Here is a 24,346-nt window from a genome sequence, read left to right on the forward strand (position 1 = left end):
GGCCCCGCCGGGTCGTGTGACGGCGGCGGCGGGGACGAAAGCAGGCCGGGCCTCGGCGCATGGCCGGCTAATTGAGGGCTAGGGGCCCGCCCTGCCTCACGCCTTGCTTGGGGCCAAAACCGCGCATGCATGTCGATTTTTCGACTTGACCCGAGAGAAGCAGCTTTGGCCCTGGCCTGCCAGACGGGCGGGGGTGGAGAGAAGAGCGAGAGGGAGAGACAGGCCGGGCAGGCCAGGAGGGGGCCAGGCTTGGCCGCGATAAGCTGCGAGCGTGGCTGCCTGTCCTTGCTCCCTAGCCTCGTCACTTCGCCCTGCTACATAACTCTCTATCTCCTAGACGCCGCCGCCGTCGCGGTCTTTGCCACCACACACTCTCTTTCGTCACGCCAGCAACACGACGGGGCTGCGTCGGAAACGCTTCATATCACCCAACCCGCCTACGCCCCACCCGCACGCCCCGGCGCAAGGCGACACGGCTGGATCCCGTCGAAAAGCTCAGAGGAGCCTTGGCTGGCGAGCGAAACCTCCGCCAAGAACCCACCGCATCCTCATCCGCCCAATCCTTATCTCTGCAGCACTTTCATACGCACGTACGCACGCACGCCTGCCCGCCAGATACCCCGGACGCCGCCCAGGCCGATACGATCCGATAGACGAGATACAGTAGAGACCAGGCATAGAGCGCGCGGACAGATCACCTGGAGCCACCTTTGACGAGTCGCTCCACATCGCCACTACCAGCTCGACGGCTCAGCGGCATCGCACGACACCGTGCCTCACCACACCACACCACCGCCCCCCGCCGACCCCATGTCAGCGCAATAAGGCAAAACAGTGCCGTCTCGACTGCAACCAGGTCCACCGCGCCCACGGCATCCATCTGCGACGGCCGCACACTCGCTGCCAGGATGACCATGTCGCAGCTCTTCTCGTGGTGGCTGCCCGTTGCGCTGCGCGACCGCCAGTCGATTTCGGACCTGGCGGGCTCGGCCAGCTTCACCATCTGGCTCTTTGCCCAGTCGCCCCAGCTGCTCGAAAACTACCGCCGCGGCAGCGTCGAGGGACTCAGCCCCGTCTTCCTCGTCCAGTGGATGCTCGGCGATGCCACCAACCTCGTCGGCTGTGTCCTCACGGGACAGCTGCCCTTTCAAATCGCCGTCGCCACCTACTTTTGCTGCGTCGACCTCTGCATCATGGTCCAGTACCTCTACTACTGGCGAAAGGCGAGGGCGACCATGCGCAGGTCCATCTCGGCCATCACCAGGCCCGTCCGCTCGCGCATGGGCAGCCTGGTCAGCTACCACCCTGCCGTCCATCCCTTTGCCATTGCGCCCACGGAGACGTCGGAGCTGCTGCCCAGCGCGTCCTCGTCGCGCAGGCAACAGAGCAGGGGGAGCAGGAGCCCGACCTTGGCGAGGGCCCACAGCGCCAGGCCCCCCATCAGCCGCAGGGGCTCCGAAGACATGGAAGCGTCATTTCACTCGCACACGGCCACCTACCGTGCCCTCAGAGACGCTGCGATGAGCGTCGCGCAGCTCGCAGACGAAGCGGCGAGGCGCCGGGAGCCGGCGTCGTACTTTGACAGCGTCCACTCCCACTACTCGCACCATCGCCATCACCACCATCACCACCATCATTCCCACTCCAACCAGCACCATGTCGACGACCGAACCGACCGCCCGCACCGTCATTATCCTTCTCGGCGCACGACGGGCGGCGCGTCGATGTCGCGCAGCAGCAGCCGTCACTCTGCCTCCGCGGGAGCATCCACCGAACCCTCGCGCAGGCAGCCGCAGGCCAACTGGACACCGGTTACGCTGAGCCCCACCAACGAAGCTCGGGTGCTCGAGAGCGAGAGCGAGGACGACGAGGTATCCGGCACGATGCTGCAGAGCACCACAAGCCTGCAGAGCCACGCGAGCACGCAGTCATCGGCATCGGCCGCCTCGTCCGCCGAGCGCCTCGCCCGCTCCCGCGTGGATCTCGTCCGCAGCGACCTCACTCCACGGGAGGGAGAATCGAGCGATCGCAGAGGGCGCGACATGACGAGAACCGCCATCCGCCTGGGTCTTGTTGACAAGGGCGAGGATTCGTCGTCCCCCACGCCGTCGGACGGCACAGCGAAGTGCGCGGGTGATCGCAGGACTCCCAGCGTTGGACCCCCGGCCGAATCAAGGAGCGGCAAGGAGACTCAGTGGCTCGAAGATGCAGCAAAGACGACGACGGCGGCAGGAGGGATCGAGACAGGGCCAGATGTCTCCGCCAGCAGGGCAGAAGAGGACAACGAAGCCACGCCCAAGCGCCGAGTGGACCGCAGCGGCAGTCGGCCAGCCAAGAGCCGGGCCAGGAGCTCGCACTCGATACGACGCGGCTTTGGCATGGCGCTCATGGGCCTGATGCTCGTCGTCGCGCTCGCAGAGGGCCCGGATGCGGTTGCCTCGAGGTCAACATCGAGCGGTGAACTGGGCGCCGGCATCAGCGGCGCAGCGCGGCACGCGGTACGGCTGGCACTCGACAAGATCCGCCATCCAGCCACCCTCTACTTCGGCACGCTTCGCTCCGTCTTTATCGCCTCGCCGGACGGTATTCGAACCTTGGGCACGCCGCCACTACCGCCAGCGCCGCCCACCGGGCCGACATGGGACCGCATAATCGGACGCATGTCGGCGTGGACATGCACGGTGCTCTACATGACGTCGCGCCTGCCGCAGATCTGGGAAAACTACCTGCGCCGCTCGGTGGCGGGTCTGTCGATTCTGCTCTTTGTAGCGGCGTTCATGGGCAACCTGACATACTCGATCTCGATCCTGGTGAGCCCCGCTGCCGTGGGTCCCGGCCGTCGCGAATACCTGCAAGAGTGCCTGCCGTTCCTCCTGGGCAGCGGCGGCACGCTCATCTTCGACTTTATCATTGTGGTGCAGTGGTGGATGTGGAGCGGCAAGTCGGCGTCGACGACGGCATCCTCGATGGGGGCGATCGGCGACGGGCTCGATGACGGCTGCGGTGCAACGGCGACGACGGGGGCCATGATGGACGGCTCGGTGGCCATGCGGGCCGGAGGGACAGGTGTCGAAGGCAAGGGCAAGAGGAGACGGAAGAGGCGGGAGAGGGAGAGCGTGTGGCGCGACTGGGAGGGCAAGCGCTCGAGCATGCTGTCGAACAGCGTCGTGCTGCCGCACCAGCATCACCCCGCGAGGACGACGTCGCCGTCGTCGTCGTCGTCGCCGAGGGTGAGCTCGGAGAGCACCGCCCGCATGACCAAGTCGGTCCCCGCTCTCATATCCTAGATCCGCCCCGGTTTGGCGTGCATGTCTCTTTCCTCATCCTCGTGCTGGGACTTTTCTTTACGACTGACGAATGACGAGCAACGAATACAGCAATCACCATCCGTTCACGATTGGGGGAGTGCCGAGGGCTCGGCGGGAGCGGCGAGGGGCGGGGCAGAGGGAGGCAGGAGTCAAGTGCATCGTTTCGGCCGTGTGGGGCCGATGCCGGGGTCAGGCCGCCTGGCTTCGGCTCCGTCGGTGGGCCAAAGCGCAGAGGGGTCGGGGGGCCAAAAGTGGAGGGGCCTCTCCTCTCCGCTTGACCACCACCACTTCCTCGATCGCTCTCACCATCCCTATTCCCGCAACCGCAACCGCACCCGCACCCGCTCCCGCAACGCACCCACCCCCGCACCAGCACCACGAACGAACGAAGCATGGCAGAAAGGACAGCGACACCACCAGTGGGAAGCGGTAGTGGATCGCGCACGGTGCTCGCGACGACACGGGGCGGAACGACGTCGGGCCAGCAGGGCGTGCTGCGGTTACGCGCTACGGCCCACCACCCGGACTCGGCGGCGGCCATGGCGGGCGGCGAGACCTCGCAACCGACCCGACGTGTCGTCTGGTCCGAGGAGACGGTGGACAATGAAGGACTGGGTCGCAAAAAGTCAAAGAGTACGCACACCCCTCTCCCCGCCCCTCCTTCGTACCGTACCGACGAAGCATGTGAGTACGAAGCTCACCCTTGCTTGTTTTACTCCCCCTTGCCGTCCGCTGCGCTCGCTCGCACCGACAACGCAGTCTGCTGCATCTACCACAAGCCCAAGGCATTCGACGAATCCTCCTCGGACGAATCCTCATCCTCTTCGGCGACATCAAGTTCGGAGAGATCCGACTCGGATTCCGACTCTGATTCGTCGATGGCGCACTCGGACGACTCGGCGAGGGACGGGCCCAACCTCAGCTCGGCGCTGAAGGCCAAACATCGACAGGGAGCGGGCGCGTCGTCATCCTGCCACGATCACCGCCATGACGACGACGAGGCACATGCACACGGTGAAGGCGGCGAGGAACGGCATCGTCATCGCCGCCGTCGTCGTACCGCCAAGTCGAAGGGCAGGGGCGACAAGACCAGCTCCTCTCGAGGCCGTGGCGGGTCCTCGACTCAGATCATGACCGTTCCCCCCTCGGATGCGCAACAGGAGGGCGAACACGAAGACAGCGACAAGGCGGGCGGAAGTGCATCTGAAGGCGAAGAAGATCCGCACAAGGCGAGAGGTAGCGCGAAACCCAACAAGTACGAGAGGGGTCCGAGGTAGCGCCTTTTCTGCGTGGCTCGACCCAGATCGCACAGCATCACAATCGACATCGACATCGACATCGACATCGACATCGACGTCGCTCTCGGGTCCACCCCGCACCACCTTCCAAGTCCCGGCGCGATTGGCTCCCATCGCCGACGCATGCACCAAACCCGCTTTCGAGGCTGGTCGAGGGGCAGGAGCAGAGGGATGGTGTTCATGCTTCTATTCGTCCGGCAGACGGCAGATGGGAGTTGGCGGGCATTGCGAAAAGCACGGAGGAGAAACAGAGCGAAGGGGGGTATACGGCCGACGGACGCTCGGTGGCCACCCCAATCAGCCGAACGGGTCAAAGTCCTTCCACGCATCAGCGCCGCCGCCGCCGCCGCCGTTGTGGATGCCTCCTCCGGCCTTGCCGCCGCTGCCCTTGCTCGTCGACGGCTGCAAAACCGCACCTTCCCACCCGGGCGGCGCCGCAGGTCCGCTTGATGCCATGACCGATGCCGCTGGCGAAGGCGCCAGGGCGGGGGCCGCAGACGGCGTTAGACTCGATCCCATCGCGCCGAAGCCGGTCGATGGCGTCGGCTCGATGGCCTTCGCCTGGGCAAACATGGGCGTCATCATCGACGAGCTGCCGCTGCTGCCGTTGCCGTTGCCGGCGGAGGTGAAGGCCGCATTATTCGACCAGTTGGTCGCGGGCGGCAAGCTGATGTTGTAGTTGGGCCCGGCACCGCCTCCGTTGGCTGTGGTCGAGGTCGAGGCCGGGGTCATGGCCGAAGTCGTCGCGGGCTTGGCGCCGCTCGAGCTCGAGGCTGGCTGAAGGATGTCATTCCACCCGGCGCTGGCCGGCTTGCTCGACACCGAGGTCGAGGAGCTCAGGTTGGAGGAGAGCATCGGCCGGGTCGAGGACGACGCAGGCGGCGGTGGCGGGGCGAGGGACGGCAGGGTGCCAGTGCTGGTGCTCGATTTAAGGCTCCCGCCGACAAAGGGGCTGCTGTTGTTGGATGCCCGGTTGATCGAGGCTGGCAGGGCAGGCTTCGACGGTCGGAAGCCAGACCCCGCGCCCGTATGCGATGGCGTCAGCGCAGGCGTCGATGCTTGCACCGGTGTCGACGCGGCGCTCGCGCCTCCAAAGGGCGAGTCGTCGAACCCAAAGGGATCCGCCGCGGCGCTGTCCCTCGACACCTCCTTGCTGGCGCCGGCGGCCGTCTTGGCGTTGCCGACGAGCGTAGCAAAGTCAATCTCGCCCCCGGCCCCGATGCCCGTCACGCCGCCGCTGAGGCCGCCGCCGCCGCCGTTCTGGCGCGCGCCGACGAAGCTGTCGGTGTGCTCGACGGCGCTCTTGACCTCGCGGAGGTGTTTGGTATGCTCCTCGCACACGCGCGCGCCCATCTCCTGGACGGCCTTCATGAAGCGCGCAAACTGCTCGGCGTTGAGCAGCGGGCCCATGCTCATGATCCAGAGCTGCGGGATGATGGCCGTCGCCAGCGTCTCGCGGTCCACCTTCTTCGACATGGCCTCGTGCACCGCCAGCGTGGCGATCATGACCGACGGCTCCTTGGTCTTGATGCGCGCCAGGATCGGCACCAGCTTCTCGGTCAGCGTGTACTTGTCGCTGCGCGAGGGGGAGGGGGTTGTATCAGCATGAGCGAGGCGGCCGTACGCACGCCGTTTCGAGGAGGTGGAGAGGTGTCAGCGAGTTTTGATGCACAGTTGCACTACCATCCTCCGGGATGGGCACGCTCGTCGAGCCACTCACAGGATGGCCACCATCGAATGGAAGCAGATGAGAGTGTTGACCTTGACGCTGAGCACCTTGGTCTTGGCAAAGAGCACGGCCAGCTTGGGGAAGAGGACCTCCTTGACGTGGGCGTACTCGAGGATCTCTGCGAGTCGGGGCACCGTGTTGAGCGCCTTTTCCTGGACCATGACGTTTTCGGCCTCGAGCGAGGCGTATAGCAGCGGCGTCACCTCTTCGCGAAACACCGACGGGCTCGTCTTCTGGACAAAGAGCTCAATCTGGTCGAGGAGGATGAGCATGTTCTGCGGCGGGTCCTGGACCTGGAAGAGGGGCTTGAGCTTGGGCAGCACCGAGCCGGTGAACTCGATCGACGACAGGCTCTTGGAGATGTAGAAGGCGTTGGGCAGGATGTAGGGCAAGAGCGACCTGTCCGACATGAGCTCGAGCACGGCGGGCAGCACCTTGCGGCGCAGCAGGCGGTCCGAAAATTGCGGGAGGATCTTGAGCAGGCCCTTGAGGTATTGTACCCGTTCCTCTTTCGTTCGCCCGGCAAAGTTTTCGCGCTCCATGAACTTGAGCGTCGAGACGAGGATGCTGTTGAAGTAGGACGCCTGCTGAAAGGTCTGGGCGTTGAGCCTGGCGCCTGGGTAGCGCGTGAGGAGGCTGCCAAGCAGGTCGAGCACGTCCTTGCCCATCCTCTGCCAGCTGGCGCTGCCCACGGCGACCGAGAGCTGGTCGGCGTTCTGCCGTAGGTTGGTGACGCTGCGATTCCGGAAAGGCGGATTGCCGCGGTTGTGGACGGCGTAGACGACGCATCCGAGCGAGTACATGTCGTTTGCGGGCTGTGGCTCCTTTTCGTCGAGAGCGTACTCGGGCGCGAGGAAGTCGAGGTTGCGGGAGAGGGCGGGCGGTAGTGATGGGTCGCTATCCGGAAATGACCATGGCGTCGGCGTGCCGTCTGGGGCTGTCAGGGTTGTGAGGAACGAGAAGCCCGCAATCTTCCAATCGCCCTTGGCGTTGATCAGGATCGAGTCTGGCGTGAGGTTCTGGTGCACCATCTTGGCGCCGAAATGGAGGAACTCGAGGCCACGAGCGATCTGCAGCAGGCCCTTCTGGATCTCGACCTCGTCGAGCTGGACGTCGGCGCGGTGGTCGGCCACGAGTGCCTCCTGTAACGTGGCAAAGACCTGCTCGGTGGCGAACGTGACCTCGTTTCTCGACTCCTCCAGCGGCTCGACGACCTCGAGGATGCAGGGGTGCCGCAGGCGGGTAAGGCTCGAGGCCTGTGATGTGGACGGACGAGGTCGGCTCAGGCAGTGTCAGTCAGAAGGTGCGCTGCGGGCCGAAACGATTGCAAAGCGACCAGGACAGGACTGGCCCTCACCTCCTTCTTGAGCTGGTCCAGCACCCGAGCCCGGGCCTGCCCTCTTGTGTTTAGCGAGTGGACCCAGATTGAGACGGTGCCTCTGCCTGCTGGGGCCGACGTCGAGGTGGTGCTGCTCGACGAAGCATTGCGGGTCGCCTTGTAGATCTTCCACAGGCCGCAGTGTGCCGGCGTCTGGGCCTCGTCGATGGTGTAGTTGACCGAGATGTTGGTGCGCCCAAAGTAGGACGAAGCCTGGCTGAGAAACGACGCCATTGTGCGAGGGCGGTCGCTGGCGTCGTTGGAGCGGCTGCGGCGAGGTGGCGGTCGATGTCAATGTGTGCGCCGGGCTTGGCGCGGGGGCTGCAACGGCGTCGGTGGTTGTGGGGAGCCAGCCAGCCAGCAAAGCCACGTCGGTCTGGCAGGCGCTCGGGGCATCCGACGAAGTGTTGGTCTAGGGCGTGGGGCGGATGAGCGGGCGACGTGCACCCGATTTGAAAAAGACCATCGGGCCCGCTGCATTCCCCCACAGCTGCGCTGTTAGGCCTGGCCAGCCTGGCCGGGTCGGCAGGCCAGGCCAAGTGGAGGCAGGCGGCCCTGAGAGCAACACCAAGCCCTTGGCCTGGCCAAGTCGCAAAGGGCCGCCACCGGAGAGGATCGTGACGAGCTGGCCGTGGCATCCTTCTGCCCTGCTCGTGGCCAGGAGGCCAGAGTTTCGCGGCGACGGCAGCGGAGTGGCCCAAAGCTCGCCACAGCGGGCATTCCAGGGCCTCTTCGTCTCTCCTCCGGACCTCCTTCGACCTCGTCGCCACGCAGCTCCTCTATCCCACCTCGTCCCCAGTCGAAGACATCGGGCATCGGCCCGACCCGACTCAACCCGACCTGGCCGCCGGAGCCATGTCCATCAACTGGATGGGCAGCAAAGGGCTGAAGGTGCGGAAGCGCTTCCGCACTCAGACCATCGCACTTCTCGGTCCGCCCGGGGCCCACGGCGCGTCTCCTGCCTCCTCACCGCTCTGGACACCCTTCCAGCTGGCCGTTCCCAACGAGCGACAGGACCGTCACCTACAGCAGCGCTTCTTCGGAGCACGCTCCCGCCGCCTTCTGGACAAGCCTCCGTCTCAGCTCGAGCGCCAAGAGCCGCCACCATCTTCGGCCCTGGCGTCCCGATCCACCAAGGCCAGACACCTCAACGCCCCTGCTCCCGCATCGCTCATGTCGGCCCAACCACCCTGGCCATCGCAACAAGAAGACGAGGAGCCGTTCCTGCTCAAGGGGGCGTACACCCGCGTCGAGGCCCCCGGCACGACCCGCTACGAGCGCAGGAGGGCAAGACTTCTGTCGCACAGCTCCTGGCTCGAAGCCCTCGAGCTGCACCGCAGCGACCAGCTTCATCGAGACGATGTCGCCGAGAGACCCAATGTCGACCAAGGTCGGAACAGCATGATCCAGGACGACGAGCTGCTCGAGGACCGCGAAGACGAAGCATCGGACGGTGACAAGTCGAGCGTCGAGTCCATCGACCTGTTGCCCGTCTCAAACCAGCCCAGCAGCGCCCCGGAGTCGGACGCGGCGCTGGCAACGTGGCCGGCCTCCGATGGTGACGACCAGACCTGGCCCTTTGATGCAGCCACGCTGGCGAGCCTGTACGACGAGTCTTTGAGCAGCTCGCCAAAGGCATCAGAGACATCTGGCCGTCTGTCGGGCTGGAGCTTCGAGGACAGCAACCTCGAGTCTACCAGCCGACTGTCAAGCCCCCTCTGCCTGTCCTATCCACCGGCGGACTTCTGGTTCTGCGTGCCGGTCTCGTGGCACCGCAACGACAGGCCCCTCGAGATTGACGTGGCAGGCTTTGATGAGGACCACCGATCGATGATTGTGGCGGCGCAGCAGTCCAGGCAGATGATTTGGGACGCGGTGCTCGGCCGTCCGCCTCGTGCCCCCCGCGAGGCTCAGCAGAGCGCCTCACAAGGCTGAGCCCATCTCGCGCAGCAGGATCCACTCGAAGACGTCCTGCCCGCTGGGCCCCTCCTCTTCCGCCCAGGTCCCCTCCGATATTGTCGGAGCAGCGAGGTCCACCTTCGCCGACAGGCCGTCCACCACCGCATCATGCCTCTTGCGCAGCCTCCTTCCCAGCATGAGCGCCGCATCATCGACAGGCGCTCGACAGCCCAGCGTCTTTGGCTTCCGCTTCGCCACAAAGACGAACAGCTCGTCTTCCAGGGCCCCATCATCGGGGACCGCCGCATTCGCTCGTCCACCGTCTTTCTCGAGCGAGTCGGTCAGGTCGGCTGCACGCGATCCAAAGCGATGCCAGGGATCCACCCTTGCACTGTCGTCCTTTGATCCAGAAGCCTCCGGCGACCTGCGATGGCAGTCGACCACCTGATAGTCGAACCACGAGCCGAACGCGGACCAAAACGGCTGCTCCTTGACCAGCGAGCGGATCTTGTACGAAATGATAACCTCCGGCGACGATGTCGGTGTCGTGATCCCGCCATTCCCGCCTGTCGCTGGATCCGTGAGGTCGATCAGGGAACGAAGCAGCGGCGGAAGCAGCTCGGGGAAGTAGACGAGATCCGAGCATAGGACGTGGGTCAACGGGTGCGCCGGCCGTCGCGCTTGCGTGCTTGTTGCCAACGAGAGCTCGCTGAGAACCGTTTGCGCATGCCGCCGATCGCCCCAAGCTAGCGGACGGACAAGCACATGGACTGACTGTCCCGTTGCAGACTCGTCGGGCGATGTCGTAGACTGCAAGAGACCCGCTGCGGCGGCGTTGCGCTCCATCAAGGGGACGACGTTGGGCAAGTCGGTCAGGATGACTGTATCTGGGTACGCCGTCGCCTCTTCCGGGCTGTTGGTACGGTCCCCCTTTGAGCTGATGCGATGATGGCAGAGCTGCTGCGCAAAGTGGAGACCTCCGAAGCCGGCTCCAGACCCGAGCTCGACGGCGACGATTCGAGAAGGGCCTGCCTCGTCGCGAGGGGATGATGCTGTTGCTTCGTCAGGGCGCTCGCTGGCCAAGAATGCAGAGCACGGAGGATCGAATACCAGGGCGGAGTGCAAAGGCGGGCGCAGGTAGACGGCCATCAGGTATGCGGCTTCCCTGGTCGTTGCAGATGTGGCAAGGGAAGCAGGTCAGCCGACTGTAGAGCGCTCGAAAGGACAGCTCACCAGCTGCCCTCTGGAAGCCAGCAGCATGCCAGCACTCACCATATTCTCCCAGCTATCCCGTACTGATCGATGTCGTGCTGGCTGTCCTCGTCCCACCTGGTCGCTGCGGCTGATGCTGCCAGGTCCCTCGTCGTCGAAGCGCGGGCTTGCCTGTGCTTGCTGCTGCTCGGCTGGATCCACAGGCCCTGTGGAAAGTTGGGATCTGGGGCGGCACCGCTACCGCCTGCCGGAGTACCTGTTTCCATGTCGAGCAGAAGTTGGCCTGCTGTCCTTCGTCGAAGTCGTCGTCGTCGTCGTTTCCTGTCAAGCTGCAAGCAGGCAAGGATCTTCCAGCCAACCAAGAGTAGGGCAGCGGCGGACCCTGCCGGACGCGCTCGGCTCCGCCGGCAGACGGACGGTTGGCGGTCGGACCACCCTCCGAGACCCGGCCACATGCGCAAGGAGCCCCATCCTACCCTGGCTTGCAGCATGTTTGCTTGCTTGCTGTTCCACTTCCCACGCTCTCGACATACCAGCCCTCCTGCCTACGCTCCAGCTGCTACATCGCCGCTGCCCGAAGAACCGCGCCACTTCCGTTCTTGACCGCCCTCGCCCAAACCGCCGTCGCTGGCCGGGCTCAACCCGTATTGCTCTCGACCAGCCGAGCTCAGGGCCACGGTAGGCTAGTCGAGGGCTCGGGCGCTCACCCACCCACCTTGGGCCTCGGACCGTTGCCGAAAGCGCATCTCCATGGACCCGGTCCTTGATGCATGCCTATCAACCTCCCGGCCGCTACCCACCATGTCCCGCCACAATACAATCAAGGATCTACGTTCGCGAATCAAGCACGAAAACACCAGCCTAGGATCGGGCACCGCTCACCACGTCGCCGATGTCTTTAACCCGACCATCCATGGCAGCGCCAACGTCAGCGGCAACGGCCACACGAGGCAGGCGCCCAGCAACGTCGGCGCTGGGCCGTCGTTTGTCAGCCTGGCACCGTCCGACTCCATCTCGCAGATCGATGGCAAGACGGGCTACGGCGGCGGCTACTCCGAGACGCCCCAAGGCTACCCGCTCGTCGGCATCCCTCGCGCCGGAAGCCCCACCAACCAATCGACGGCCAGCTTTGCTCTGATGAACCACACGTCGGCGGCCGCCGCCGCAAGCGCCATAGGACGACCCTCTTCGCCGCTCCGTCCGGCACGGTCCGTGCGGCGGCCCCAGCAGGCGCCAGCAGTGGATGGGCTGGAACGCAGCAGCACGCTGGCACGGCCGTCGTTGCGCATCATCCCTGGCGTGGACGCGGCCATGTCGCAGCAGCAGCAGCAGCAGCCGTCGCCGCCCCCCACATCAGCCACTAGGCCGCACGCCGGTCCTGGCCGCGACCTCCTTAGCGCAAGCCGGAGCCAACAGCAGCTGCCCCCACCGACCTCCGTCCAGTCGGCCCACCCACTACAGCAACACCACCAGCCGGCCGACCGACACGCTCGATCGGCCCAGTTGATGGCTCAGGTCGCCCTGTCCGCCAACGATCGCGACGGCGGCATCTCTTCCGGCGACGAAGACGACATCTACGGCGGCATTTCCCCGATCGACCCTCCCGAGAACGGCTTCTTTGGATCCAACGGCGGCGGCAGCGGCAATCGTCTCTCGGTACCTGGCGGCAACAACGGCGCCACGCCCGCAGCGACCAAACGGCAGTCTGGCGCACCGCTGGGATCCCTCACGCACGCCGACGAGCCGGCCGCCCTCGGTACCGTGCTCGCCGCTCTCAGCGCCGCGGGACGCAAGCACCAGGCAGCGAGGATCATGCGGGGCACCACGGCAGAGGAGGAGACGCGGAGGAGGAAGACTGAGAAGAAGATCTCGGACGTACAGGCGGCAGAGAGGAGGCCCCTCGGCGACTATGTCAAGCACAGCGACGAACGGGGCTTCCAAGATATCAACGCGGTGCTGCGCAAGGTCAAGGCCGAATGGCCCTTTGTGGCCGACGACGACTTCAACTCGGTCGCGCTGGCGCTGTCCATGCTCGACGAGAGCTCGCTTGGGGCCAGCCGGCACGACTTTGAGAGCATGAAGGGGCTCATAGAGACGTCGCTGCAGGGCACCGTGGATGGTGAGTTGCCCGGATTCGTCCCGGTCTCAGGACAGCGCTCGAGTCCTCTCTGACAACCTCGAACCCCCGCCGATCAAACCCGCGAACACCCTGCAGACCACTACGAGTCCTTTGCCACGGCCATCACCCTCCACAACAGCGTCCTGCTGGCGCTGACGGCGGCACAGAACAGCGTGTCGGGCGCAAGGCGGCGGCTCAGGGACTCTCGCGAGGCGCTCGGAGCGAAGCGTGCGGACCTCGTGCAGATGTGGCAGCGTTCTCAGGCGGTCAAGGAGTCGCTGCGCCTCCTGGACGTCGTCGAACACCTCAAGGGCGTCCCGGACCGGCTCGAGAATCTCATGGCCGAGAAGCGCTTCCTGCAGGCCGTCAACCTACTGGTGCGGTCGCTCAAGACGATCGACAAGCCCGAAATTGTCGAGGTCGGGGCAACGTCGGACCTGCGGGCGTATCTCAAGGGCCAGGAGCAGGCCATGCTCGAGATCCTGATCGAGGAGCTCCACAACCACCTGTACCTCAAGAGCTACTTTTGCGACGCGCGGTGGAAGAGTTACGCGGTGGGCCAGGAGGCGCTGCCCGCCGTCGACTTTGGCGTCGCCTACTCCACCGCTCGCGGCACGGACGGCGACCACAGCGAGCAGCCATCCCCCAACCTGGATGGCTCCGGTCAGGACGGTCAGAGCAAGAGACCGCTCAAGCTGAGCCGCTATCTGCAGACGCTTGGCGCACGGCCGGCCTTCGACCCGAACCTGGCATCCAACATCCAGGATGTCGGACTTACGGCCAGCGCGTCACTCTCGGCGCTGACGGGCGAGATCGCTACGGGCGCCAACGGGCTGGGGATGCCGTCGTCCTACAGCGTCGACAGCAACGTCAAGGTGGCGGGCGACAGCTTCGGCGTCGATGTCGGTGCGGCCGAGTTCGATCAGAACCCGGAAGCCGATAGCTTCCTCTACATCGAGATGCTGCTCGAGAGTCTGGCGAGGCTGGGCAAGCTGGGCACGGCGCTCGACACCGTCAGTCAGAGGTTGCCCATCGAAGTCCACCAGCTCGTCGACGCTACGATCGACGAGGTCGACGCGCGCAACGAGCCGATGCGGCGCTTCTCGGTGGCTCTCCGGCCCGAATCGGTGCTGCTTGCCTCGTCGTCGGCGCTGGCCAAGTCATTCTCGGAGTCGTTCCGCGCGTCGCGGTCATCCTTCAACATGGGCAACCGCCCCGTTTCGAGCATGTTGCGGATCTCGGCCGGCGAGTCGTCGGCGCTGCAGCGCGAGGGCGAGACGATGCGGGATCTGTTCTGGACGCTCTTCTCGAAGCTGGACGCGGTGCTCCAGGGTCATCGTGTGGTCTACGAGGTGGCTGGGATGATTGCGGGCCGGTCCGGCTTCAAGGACGAGCTGGCTTCGAAGAGGGTGTCCGGCGTGGCATCGCTGGTCGAGGTCTGGAAGCCGATCCAGACCGAGGTGCGCACCCTGCTTCACGACTACCTCATGGATGACGAGCAGTCGTCGTCGAGCCGCAACGCCATCGTCTCGGTCAACGACGTGCTCCGCAGCGGCCGCTTCGGGCGGGATCGGAGCAAGCAGCTCTTTAAGCTGACCGACTCAGGCCTCAAGACGGGCAAGCGGCAGAGTGGCGTGCTGCGGCGGCACGAAGACGCGCTGACGGCGGCGCTTCGAGCTTCGGTGCCCGGGCTTGTCAGCTCGCTGGACGCGGCCAACGCCGCCGGCAGCACCATCGGCGGAGGCGCAAGTGCCGCTCCGGCCCGCGCCAACCAGACCATCGTCTCGTCTACCAGGCAGGACGAGAGCTACGCCGGAGGTGGACATCGGCTGTTGGTCAAACCGGACGCGTTCAACGTATCGGTCCTCTTCCAGCCTGCGCTGGCCTTTATCGAGCGGGTCCAGGCGGTGCTGCCGAGCGAGGCGGCGGGCGAGACGTCGCGCGGCTTCAGCGCGTTCCTCGAAGAGTTCGTCCAGGACGTCTTCCTGCCGCAGCTCGAGGACAAGGTCCAGTCGCTCTTCCAGAACGCGACGGGCGGCGCCGACGCCTTCCAGGAGGATCCCGCCTCGCGCCGCACAGCGACCCGGCCCGTCGTCAAGTCGGTGACCAACATCATCGTGCTGATCGACAGCCTCTATTCGATGCTGCGGACCACGCCGTTCCATCGCGAGTCGTACTCGCGCCTCATCATCACCACGATCGTCCAGTACTATCAGAGGTGCGGGGAGCGCTTCAGGGATCTCGTCGCGGTCGACGCCTCTTCGGCTTCGATCCCGTCCGCCACGTCTTCCTCCTCCGCGACCTCGGCCGGCGCACGTGACGGGTCCAGCTACACGCTTTCGGCCGCTTGGGCGCAGCGGCCGGAGCTCTACTCCTGCCTCGTCGACATGCTGCAGCCCGCCAAGGTCGAGGCCGACAGGCTGTCGGAGCTGCAGGCTCAGGAGAACCGCTTCGAGATGGCGCTGGCGCGCAGCGGCCCGCCGATCGGCTTCCACGACATGACGACGTCGCGCAAGAAGCTCCTCGCCCTCGGCCACCTGCAGCACAGCCTGCAGTGGTTCCTCAGCAACCTCTCGCGCCTCAAGGCGGCCGACGAGGACGTGCCGCGCGCCAAGCGGCCACAGGCGCGGCTGTCGGTCATCGACTCGGTGCCGCGCACCGACGAGGCGGCCGCCGAGGAGCTCAAGCTGCCGCTCAGCAAGGACATGGCGGCGCGGTACGAGGCGCTGCCCAACGTCTACCGCCACCTGTCAAACGTCATCCTCTTCACGCTGCGCATCGAGCTGCGCGTCCGCGTCCTCTACCACCTCGGCCAGGCCGTCTCCGAGGGCAACTACGTCCTCAACGACGACACGGCCATCGAGCCGTCGCCCCACGTCGTCGACCTCAACGCCGAAATGGCCCACCTCGACGACATCTTCTCCGACACGCTGACGCCCGACAACCGCCGCTTCGTCTTTACGGGCCTCTCGTCGCTCATGTCGGCGTTGCTGATCCAGTCGGTGCAGCACCTGCGCGCCATTAACCGCGCCGGCGTGACCAAGATGATCCGCAACATCCTGGCGCTGCAGCAGAACCTGAAAAACATTGTCGAGATGCCGCTCGAGGTGAGCTTTGAGCGATGCCGCAAGTTCTGGGAGCTCCTCAGCTGCGACTCGCCCCAGGCCTTTTTCGCCGCCATCCGCCAGACGCCCGACGAGCACAAGCAGGGCTTCGACGTGTACAAGGCCGCACTGCTCCTCATGCTCGGCCTCGACAATCCGCCACCCGTACTGCCCGGCCAGCAGCAGCAGCAGCAGGCAGCGCCCGCAACGCCCGGGCTCGGTCCGGCCGTCGCGCAAAAGGGTGCCGGCACCATCGCCAGGAAGTCTGGCGTCGATGGCGAGATCTCGAGACAGGACTTCAACGAGTACCGTGAGTCGCCCCGTGCCCGCTGCACCCGGCCACTGCGACGGCGTCCTGGCCCTGCGCTGCCGCTGACCGCCGCGTCTGCTTCTCTGCCCCTCTACATCCGCGGGCCCGCGCAGTCATCGAGTTGCACGAGGTTGCGGCCGAGCAGAGCGATGACGGACTCTGAGGCGCCACCATGCGCAGCCAAGCGACGATTGCGAACCCATCCGCACTCGGACGGGGTCATGAGAGCCATTCGTCTCGTATCGCGAGGGCGCCTGGTCTCGACGCAGCTTCCCCTTCACACATACACGCCGGCATCAATGCGATACTCTGCAACGCGGACGAGAGACAGTGATTGATTGGCTGCTGCGGAGCTGACAGGGGCACGGCTTCGAGGTGTGTCCGACGGCAGCACGAGGCGGTGGGCGGGTGTCGAGAGAGAGGCACTGGCCGACGAGAGACACAACGGTACGAGGAAGAGACACTCTGCGGTGCTGACGAGGTGAAGGGTCCGAGCAGGGGCGGAATCGAGGGAGAGATTCGCCCGGCCCTATGGACACATCACCTCCGGCGTCTGTGGCGACGCGCTCACTTGCGAATCTTGGTCAGGCCATCGACCTTGCGGTGGATCGAGGTGGGCTTCGCGTCCGACTTTTTGATGTAGCCAATGATGGCGACCTCTGCGTCGCGCCCGCGTTGCAGCACGGCAAGGAGCAGGATCATCAGAGCCACGGCGCGGGACGACGTCAACCTCCCTCGAAGCCTGGGCCACACAGCGCCTCACGCAACGGTTGGGCGACCTTGTCAGGCGGCGTACTCACGCTCGTGGCTGGTGTTCTCGGTGAAGGATTCGATGACACCCTCCTCTTCGTGCTGGCCAATGCTGAACAGCACTGCGTGCGCGACGCGTCACAGGCGTGCGTCGTGATGGCGACGAGCGATAGCATGGAGGGCCGTGTCGATGTCAGCGATGGCGACGGCGACGCGGACCACCGAATGTTCTGCGCATCAAGGGCTGCATGCAAGGCTTGGTGCAGTCGGTGTCGTCGCGCGGCGGTGGCGACGATCCTCTGCTTACCCCTGTCGCCGACTGTGCGATGGCGAGCAAGAGAGGTGTCGGCGAGGAAGAGAGGCGGTAGCAAAGGTGCGTCAGTCGATCGCGATCCTCTGCCATCATCATCGACGAACAAGCACCCGCTCCGGAACCGAGAATGGGGACAGCATCCGCCGCCACTCACCTCGGAAGGTCTCGGTGGAGCTCATGTCGATCGAGGTTGACGAGGCGAGAAAGGTTTCCTTGTGGCTCGGCGTGGAAAGGCTTGCGTAGCGGAGCGAGTAAGAGAGGTTGAAGGAGCTTGAAAACATGCGCAGAGGAGCGGCGGAGAGGCGGTTGCGACGGATGAAGGGAGAGAGGGGAAAGCGAGGGAAAGGGAGGGAGGAGGGGAAGCCAGGCCTCGACGCGTTTAAAAGGGGGTGGCGAACGGCACACGCTCAGCCGCCGCTGCTGTCCCTCTCGACGCACGCACCAGGTGAGCAGGCTGGCTGCTGGCCTCGAGCCCGCCTCGGCTTGCCTTGCCTCGTCGAGGCTGTGAGCCCAAGCACGCAGGGCCAGGTCCATCGAGGACGGGTGGCCCAAGCAGGACGCACGGGCAGGCAGGCGGCGGTCCCACCGGCTGCTTCCGCTGCGCTGCTCCTTATCGCGGCCAGCCTGCCTTTCACCTCTGACCTGCTGGGGAGGCATCCCAGCGTGCGAGCGCGCGTCTGACCGGGCTCGAGCCGGTCGGTCGGTAGGTGTTGCTTTCTGGCTCGCTGATTCACTCCAGCGTTGGGTGGCTGGCTGGCGGGATGGCCGGCCAGTCGGGGTCGGTCCACGCTTGCTGTCGAGCTGCGCGCGACCTCGCTTTTGGACCTCCGGGTTTTTTGGGGCCAGGCGGAGCAAGACGCACGCACGCCCAACCTGCCCCACCGCGCACGGACACACCGACATGGAACCGCTCGAGCTCTGTCGGGCTGGGCCGAAGGTGGCGGAGCCTGGCCGTGCCCAAGCCAGCCAGCAAGCAGCGCTGCTGGCCAACGAACGGCCTCGATGAGGTCACACGCGCGCCCGTCCGCCTGCCCTGCTGGGCCTCTCACGTCTGATCGCCCGAGCTCAGAGTGGGTCGGCTTGGCTGGCTCGCTTGTCTTCCCGGCCTTTCTCTCGATCGATCTGTTGGCCAAGTTCGAGGGCGTGGGGCGGTGTTGCTGGTCCGATGGATGGCCCGCGCTCGGTCTCGGCGAGGACCGAAGCCGCGTGAAAGGGGACTGAAGGCTGGGGAGCGCGAGGCCAGTTACCTGACCCACCCTGGCTGGCGCTCTCGCCTGGCCCAGCCGCGCTTGGGTGCACGCATGCCGCTTACCCTCGAGCCGTGGAGCTCGCGCGAAGGGAGGGCAGGGCCGGGCAGGGCAAGCGCAGAGGACGAGCAGAAGGGGGCCGAAAGCTGAGCTGCTGACCCGCCGGCTCTCCTCGTCTGCGCGTTCAAAAAGGGCTGGCGGGCCCCGTCCTGCCTCTCTTCCACCATCGTCGCCCCCTCTTCTCCCTCGCTCAAACGTCAAACCCCTCGTCTCTGGTCGTAGCCAAGCGCAAGCATTGCACCCTCACAGCCCTTGAGCAAGATCCACAGAAGACACCGCCCCTCCCCGCTTCCTAAGAGCATCATCATCGACGCCTTCTATCGTCGTCGTCGCTCGAGGACGGCCCACCCTCCTTCTCCCTCTGCGTAGCCGCGGCTTCTAGCAGTGACCAGCCACGATGACGCTCAATGGTAGGTGCTGGGCGCAGGGGCCCGGCTCCCGTCGCGTCGGAGCCTCGGATCGAGACTGACACGCCATCGCACTGCCCTGTCGTCGTCACCGTCGTCATCCCGCCTCAGTCGGCGACAGGGGTGGGTTGGGCACTGCACATCGAGCGCAGCGGCCATCTCGACCGTCTGCCTCGACGTCGTAGCGCTCGCTGAAGCCCTCGCTCGACCGCCCCTGTTTCTCTGGCGCCCTCGATCCGGGGTCCGTCGCCATCAGTCCTGTTCAACGTCGGTCGAGGGGCAGAGGAGGGCATCGTCCAGGGCTTCCACAGTGAGTCGCGTCGGACGCGGCGCTTGTATGCCGTCCATTCGACGGCTGCCTGACTTTGCTGCCGCTCTGCCCGGAATTGTTGAGAGCTGCAGAGAACCACAAGGGCGATCCCGCCGTGAGCATCGCCTATACGAAGAGAGATGGCGACAAGATCATCATGCACCGCCTTCTTGTGAGTCGGCATCATCCTGAACGCTCGCGATCTGGATCGAGGCAGCTGCGATCCGCTGACCGGCAGTTGGCTTCCGCGCCCGGATCGACTGCAAAGGATAAGGTGGTGAAGTCCTAGGCGGCTCGCCCAGCTGTTGACGGCCGGGACCACCTCTCGTCTCTGTCCGTTCGATGCGCACGCCACCGGGCCTAGCGCTCTATCTCGATCGCGCCCTCTCGACAAGGCGCCGTGAATTGCTAGTGGCCGCCTGCGTAGCCGGCGCTCTTGCGGCGTTCCAGCTCCATCTCTATCCTCATATCCCCATCTTTGTGCCTAATCTCCCAGTTGCTTTCCTGCCTCTCTAGCATCGAATGAATCCTCGCGACGCGGCGGGCTTCATCTTCTAGCGCCCCTCTCGATCAGACGGTCGAGCTCGAGGCGGCAAACACGGCCGGAGGGATCACAGGGGCGTGGAGGAGCTTGCAAAGACGATGGCGTCCGCCTGACAACCGCCTGCTGCGGCCAATTTTCTCTACTTGCGACCATCGAGGCGAATCTCTTCGATCCTCCTGCCGCGACTCCGCTCGATGTCGACGCGCCCGCGCATACCCTGGCCCTTGTCCTTCCGCCTCATGGTACCTTCCTTGACGCCGCCAAGGCCGAGAGGAGCCGCTCCGCCCCACAAGATCTGAAGCGCCGCCTTGACGACGTTGATAGGGTTGGTCGAGCCGTAGATCTTGGCGCTCAGGTCCGAGATGCCCGCAGAGCGGCAGAGGGCGTGGATGACGGGAGGCACACGCAGACCAAAACCTGTCGGAGGGGGGATCGGGGGCGTGAAGAAGACAAGCGCGGGGTCAGCGTGGTCCCCGAACCCGACCCACGCCCGAGGGCGAACACGAAGCGGCAGCCGTCGGCAATGTCGGACTCACCTGCAGGCCGGGGCCGGAGGACGACGGTCGATGCGCCCCACTTGGCCTCGAGCTGGGTCTCGACGGTGCGGGAGCCATCGCTGCCGACGTGGATGGCGACGCTGTCGAGGTTCTTGACGGCCTGGTGGAAGGCCTTGCGGCCGGCCTTTGACGAGTCGACGTCCTTGCCCTCGCCGTAGCCGACGAGGCCGTTGCCGTTGCCGGCGATGACGAGAGCGTACATGCTGGCGTCCTTGCCCTTGGTGGTCATGTGGACGACACGCTTGAGGACGATGGCATGGCGGTGGAGGTTGCGGATCTCCTGCACCGAGAGCGGCGTGACGGTCGAGAGGTACTGCTCCGAGTTGACCTCGTCCGAGTCGGAGCCGCCAGACAGGACCAGCGACTCGGCGTTGGGCGGCGTGGGCTCGTAGTACTGCGGATCGTTGTAGAACGTCACGCTGGACGGGTAGGGCGTGCGGCTGGTGGGCGCGGCGCGGAAGACGTTGGAAGGATGCGGGTCAAGGATGGGGTCGGAGAACTGGAGCAGCGAGGGAAAGGAGCGCAACGTCCGGCTCGGGAAGGAGAGCGGCAGCACCTTGTCGAGGATGGGCGAGGACGCCGGGATGGTCCGCTTGGCTCTTGGCGTCGCCGCTTCTGATGTCGTTGTCGAAGGAGACGAGACGCCGGTCGAGGAGGAAGAGGAGGCGGCGGTAGAGGAAGAGGAAGCAACGGCGCCGTTGTCGTTTGTCGAGCCAGAGGTCGCTGGTTGTTGCGAGCGCGGCGCAGATGTCGAGGAGGACGAGGCGTCATCGTTGCTGTTGCACCGCGCGGCGCAGACGGAAAAGGTGCGCTTAGCCACCGCCGTCGTCGCCGAGCCGGCGAGGACCTGGCAGGTGGATGGAAGCGCCGAAGCGGCGGATCGCGACAGCATCGTCGTCGTCGTCGTCGTTGTTGTTGTGGCGGAGGCGAACGTGGAAGAGGAGGTTGGGAGGTGGTGAGGGCGGCGAGATGGTGGAGTGCGATGGAGCCGGTTCTTCTGATTGCCCAGGCCCCGGCCGTTGTCAGCTTGCTTGCTTGCTTGCTGTGGCCTGCCCTCGCTCCCCGGGCGCATTTTTTCTTTTCGCCCGGCCCGATTTCAAAATCATACGGGCCTTGAATTTGAAACTGGTTCTATTCGACCTGCCTCACACGACGAGAGCCTCAATACAAATCCGGGCCCGCTTCTGTTTCGTCCGACAAAGAGGGCGCCCGCACTCACACCACGGCACGGCCTCGACGTCGCATAGCATTCGACCGAGTCTGACGAGGCGTCATGGCCGGACGGAGCGACATTAGAGCCTCCCCTTCTGGCAGCAGTCATCGGATCCAGCCGACGCCGCCGCTTGGGCCGCGACCGACTTGGCGTCCTGGGTGCTGGGGATCGTCAACGCCGGGTTCTGACGGAAGAAGCCGACGGGCTTGAGGATGCACCGCACCGTCTCTGCTGGCATCACAGGCGCATCTTCAGGGCGCGGGATATGCGTCGTGCCAAACGTGATGAACGAGACGAGGTCCGTGTCGGCGATGTTGCCGTCCTCGTTGGCCCAGTTCTGGAGCGAGTCGTCGGGAGCGTCGGGCGTCTGCGGCACGTACTTGCCCGCCGGATAGCGGCGGCCCTCGGCGTAGGGGATCGTCCAGAAGTGGTGCTTGGCAAAGGGAGCCCGCCGGGCGACAAATGAGTCCTGCTTGGCGTACATCGGAGGCAGGTTGGGGCAGACGACCTTGTAGCCCACCGGCTGCCCGCTGGCATAGTGGTGCTGGCTCGGGTTGATGAACGTCCAGCTCCTCTCCTCGCTGGCGCACGCGTCGCGCACCGCCTCCTTCGACGTGCGCAGCACGCGCTTCTTGGCGGTGAACCCATTGCCCGCAAAGTTTTCGTTCGAGCCCGTCGGCTCCGGCAGCGCCTCGATCGACTGCTCGACGACGCTGTTGTTGGGACCGTCAATGTGCGGGTCGACGTAGAGGGAGAAGAGGTGCTGGTGGTAGTGGGCGTTGACGCGGGGCATGACCTCGGTGCCGAAGCCCGCCGGGCGCTCGCCCTGACCCAGCACGTAGAGGTTGAGGATGCCCGTCAGCTTGATTTCGCACTCGATGTTGCCGTCGGTGTGCAGGTTCCAGTAGATGCCGTACTCGTAGTTGGCCACGGTGCAGATCATCGAGATGACGAGCTTGCGGCCGCGCACCGCGTGGGCCCGCCCGCCCTCGCGGTAGTCGGTGTGCTTCCACAGCAGGCCCGTGTCCTCCTCGTGGATGCAGATGGCGTTCTTGATGACCTCGGCCGAGCCGTCGTGCTTGGCCACGATGCCGTCCATGTACTCGATCGAGCCCAGGCAGTCGCAGCCGAGCGAGAGCGAGTTGGCCAGGTAGCCGATCGAGTACTCGGACACGTCGAAGGCAAACTTGCGGTAGTGGGGCCAGGCCGGTTCGCCGTAGGGCACCACCATGTCGCCCAGGGTCATCTTGTAGATGATGGGTCGCTCCTCTGGCTGTGCGATCGACGCGCCCGGTCGATCGGCGTCCATGTACGAGATAGTCGAGAGCACGATGCCCTCGCGTGGGCTGAAGCCTACGTGGAGCTTGTAGTTGGACCATTCGAGCACGTTCCCACTTCGCTTGAAGCTGACGCCCTGCGGCTGGGTGACGTGAATCGGTTTGAGGTCGGTGCGCATCTCCTGCTTGCTCAGGTCCGGGAGGTACTCGAATGGCTCGAGCGGCGGTGGGATCCTCTGACGCGACGCGGGCGCCTCGAACGAGATGCTCTCCGGCGGCGCCGTGGTTCCGCTTGACAGCTTGCCATCGGGCGTATTGCGGTGCTGTGGGAAGTCGATGGCGATGACGCCGCCGTCGCTGTTGCAGTCGAGGATGGGCTGGAAGTCGAGCGGGTGCGCGTAGAGATTGTCGTGCTCATTGAGGCGGGCGTAGAGCAAACACTGCTGGACGCGCCGGTCTCCAAAGCGCTTGTCCCAGCCAATGGTCCAGCCGCTGCGGCATCGGAGGCGGTCCATTGTCGAAGCGTCAGCCAAGCGCAGAGGACGTGGGACGTACCTGGGGCCCAATCTTTCCCGACTCACTCTGCAAAGATCTGCTCGGGTTCGATGCCGACCTCGGCGGCCAGCTTGACGACGCGCTCGTCCTTCCGGATCTTCTTTTCGGCGAGGCAGAGCTCCTCTGGCGTGATGCTGGGCTGGACGCCCTTGTCGAGCTTCCGGACGTCTTTGACCTGGGGCTCGGGCCCGTCGAGGCGGACGAGGGCCTCGTAGGCCTCGCCCTTGACGACGTCGATGGCGTGAACCTCCATGACGCGCTCTAGAGCCGGTGGATTGGGCACAGCCGGGTAGCCTCCGGGCCATCCAACGGCGGCGATGACCGAGGCCTTGGGCGGTTCCTTGAGGAGGACCGTGACGATCTTGAAGGCCTTGACGCCATGCTCGGCGAGCCAGACGCGGAAGGTCGAGGTGGTGGCGGTGATCTGAAGGGGGATGGGCGAGGGAAGGCAGCCTCAGCGGGTCTGTCAAGAATCCTTCCAGTCCACGGTGCCCTCCATGCTCACCTCCTGGGCGGTGGGAGGGTCGAGTGGATGGCCGTGGTACGGGCCGGCCGCCAAACGGGTCGTGGACTTGTGGGCAAGAGGCTGGGCGTCCATGCTGGTTGGCTTGTCCGTCACGTAGCAGGCTGTGAATGGCCGAGGTCGTCGTAGGTGTGCAGGGTGGCGTTGAATCTAGGGTCTTTGCGTGGTCGAGCAGGGCAGAGTAGTGGCGGGTGATGGAGCGACGACGAGGCGGCAGGCCAGCAGCTTAAGTA

The 24,346-nt window shown here is 65.4% G+C and overlaps 10 protein-coding genes across 10 annotated transcripts; 5 read left to right on the forward strand and 5 right to left on the reverse strand.

Annotated features, from left to right (window-relative positions):
* Positions 1-908: 908 nt before the first annotated feature.
* PFL1_05904 (uncharacterized protein) lies at positions 909-3,287 on the forward strand (the record flags this gene model as incomplete). Its single annotated transcript, XM_007883439.1, has 1 exon — positions 909-3,287. The coding sequence occupies one exon, from the start codon at positions 909-911 to the stop codon at positions 3,285-3,287; it is 2,379 nt and encodes a 792-aa protein (XP_007881630.1).
* A 413-nt stretch (positions 3,288-3,700) lies between these two features.
* Positions 3,701-4,585, forward strand: PFL1_05905 (uncharacterized protein; the record flags this gene model as incomplete). Its single annotated transcript, XM_007883440.1, has 2 exons — positions 3,701-3,941; positions 4,068-4,585. The coding sequence occupies 2 exons, from the start codon at positions 3,701-3,703 to the stop codon at positions 4,583-4,585; spliced, it is 759 nt and encodes a 252-aa protein (XP_007881631.1).
* A 318-nt stretch (positions 4,586-4,903) lies between these two features.
* On the reverse strand, positions 4,904-7,947 carry PFL1_05906 (uncharacterized protein; the record flags this gene model as incomplete). The annotated part of the gene is made up of 3 exons (XM_007883441.1): positions 4,904-6,182; positions 6,327-7,591; positions 7,693-7,947. The coding sequence occupies 3 exons, from the start codon at positions 7,945-7,947 to the stop codon at positions 4,904-4,906; spliced, it is 2,799 nt and encodes a 932-aa protein (XP_007881632.1).
* A 621-nt stretch (positions 7,948-8,568) lies between these two features.
* On the forward strand, positions 8,569-9,648 carry PFL1_05907 (uncharacterized protein; the record flags this gene model as incomplete). Its single annotated transcript, XM_007883442.1, has 2 exons — positions 8,569-8,604; positions 8,704-9,648. The coding sequence occupies 2 exons, from the start codon at positions 8,569-8,571 to the stop codon at positions 9,646-9,648; spliced, it is 981 nt and encodes a 326-aa protein (XP_007881633.1).
* A 305-nt stretch (positions 9,649-9,953) lies between these two features.
* PFL1_05908 (uncharacterized protein) lies at positions 9,954-11,090 on the reverse strand (the record flags this gene model as incomplete). The annotated part of the gene is made up of 5 exons (XM_007883443.1): positions 9,954-9,962; positions 10,057-10,321; positions 10,403-10,614; positions 10,723-10,777; positions 10,885-11,090. The coding sequence occupies 5 exons, from the start codon at positions 11,088-11,090 to the stop codon at positions 9,954-9,956; spliced, it is 747 nt and encodes a 248-aa protein (XP_007881634.1).
* A 484-nt stretch (positions 11,091-11,574) lies between these two features.
* PFL1_05909 (uncharacterized protein) lies at positions 11,575-16,520 on the forward strand (the record flags this gene model as incomplete). Its single annotated transcript, XM_007883444.1, has 3 exons — positions 11,575-12,943; positions 13,040-16,357; positions 16,471-16,520. The coding sequence occupies 3 exons, from the start codon at positions 11,575-11,577 to the stop codon at positions 16,518-16,520; spliced, it is 4,737 nt and encodes a 1,578-aa protein (XP_007881635.1).
* A 404-nt stretch (positions 16,521-16,924) lies between these two features.
* On the reverse strand, positions 16,925-17,701 carry PFL1_05910 (uncharacterized protein; the record flags this gene model as incomplete). Its single annotated transcript, XM_007883445.1, has 4 exons — positions 16,925-17,016; positions 17,158-17,229; positions 17,415-17,426; positions 17,575-17,701. The coding sequence occupies 4 exons, from the start codon at positions 17,699-17,701 to the stop codon at positions 16,925-16,927; spliced, it is 303 nt and encodes a 100-aa protein (XP_007881636.1).
* Positions 17,702-19,124: 1,423 nt separating this feature from the next.
* PFL1_05911 (uncharacterized protein) lies at positions 19,125-19,733 on the forward strand (the record flags this gene model as incomplete). The annotated part of the gene is made up of 5 exons (XM_007883446.1): positions 19,125-19,137; positions 19,246-19,257; positions 19,391-19,444; positions 19,537-19,616; positions 19,713-19,733. 5 exons carry the CDS (start codon positions 19,125-19,127, stop codon positions 19,731-19,733), a joined length of 180 nt encoding a protein of 59 aa, XP_007881637.1.
* A 394-nt stretch (positions 19,734-20,127) lies between these two features.
* Positions 20,128-21,437, reverse strand: PFL1_05912 (uncharacterized protein; the record flags this gene model as incomplete). Its single annotated transcript, XM_007883447.1, has 2 exons — positions 20,128-20,405; positions 20,525-21,437. The coding sequence occupies 2 exons, from the start codon at positions 21,435-21,437 to the stop codon at positions 20,128-20,130; spliced, it is 1,191 nt and encodes a 396-aa protein (XP_007881638.1).
* A 400-nt stretch (positions 21,438-21,837) lies between these two features.
* Positions 21,838-24,188, reverse strand: PFL1_05913 (uncharacterized protein; the record flags this gene model as incomplete). The annotated part of the gene is made up of 3 exons (XM_007883448.1): positions 21,838-23,527; positions 23,617-24,014; positions 24,096-24,188. 3 exons carry the CDS (start codon positions 24,186-24,188, stop codon positions 21,838-21,840), a joined length of 2,181 nt encoding a protein of 726 aa, XP_007881639.1.
* Positions 24,189-24,346: the final 158 nt, after the last annotated feature.

The sequence above is a fragment of the Pseudozyma flocculosa genome (genome assembly GCF_000417875.1).
Source record: "Pseudozyma flocculosa PF-1 unplaced genomic scaffold scaffold00022, whole genome shotgun sequence".
Lineage (NCBI taxonomy): Eukaryota > Fungi > Basidiomycota > Ustilaginomycetes > Ustilaginales > Ustilaginaceae > Pseudozyma > Pseudozyma flocculosa.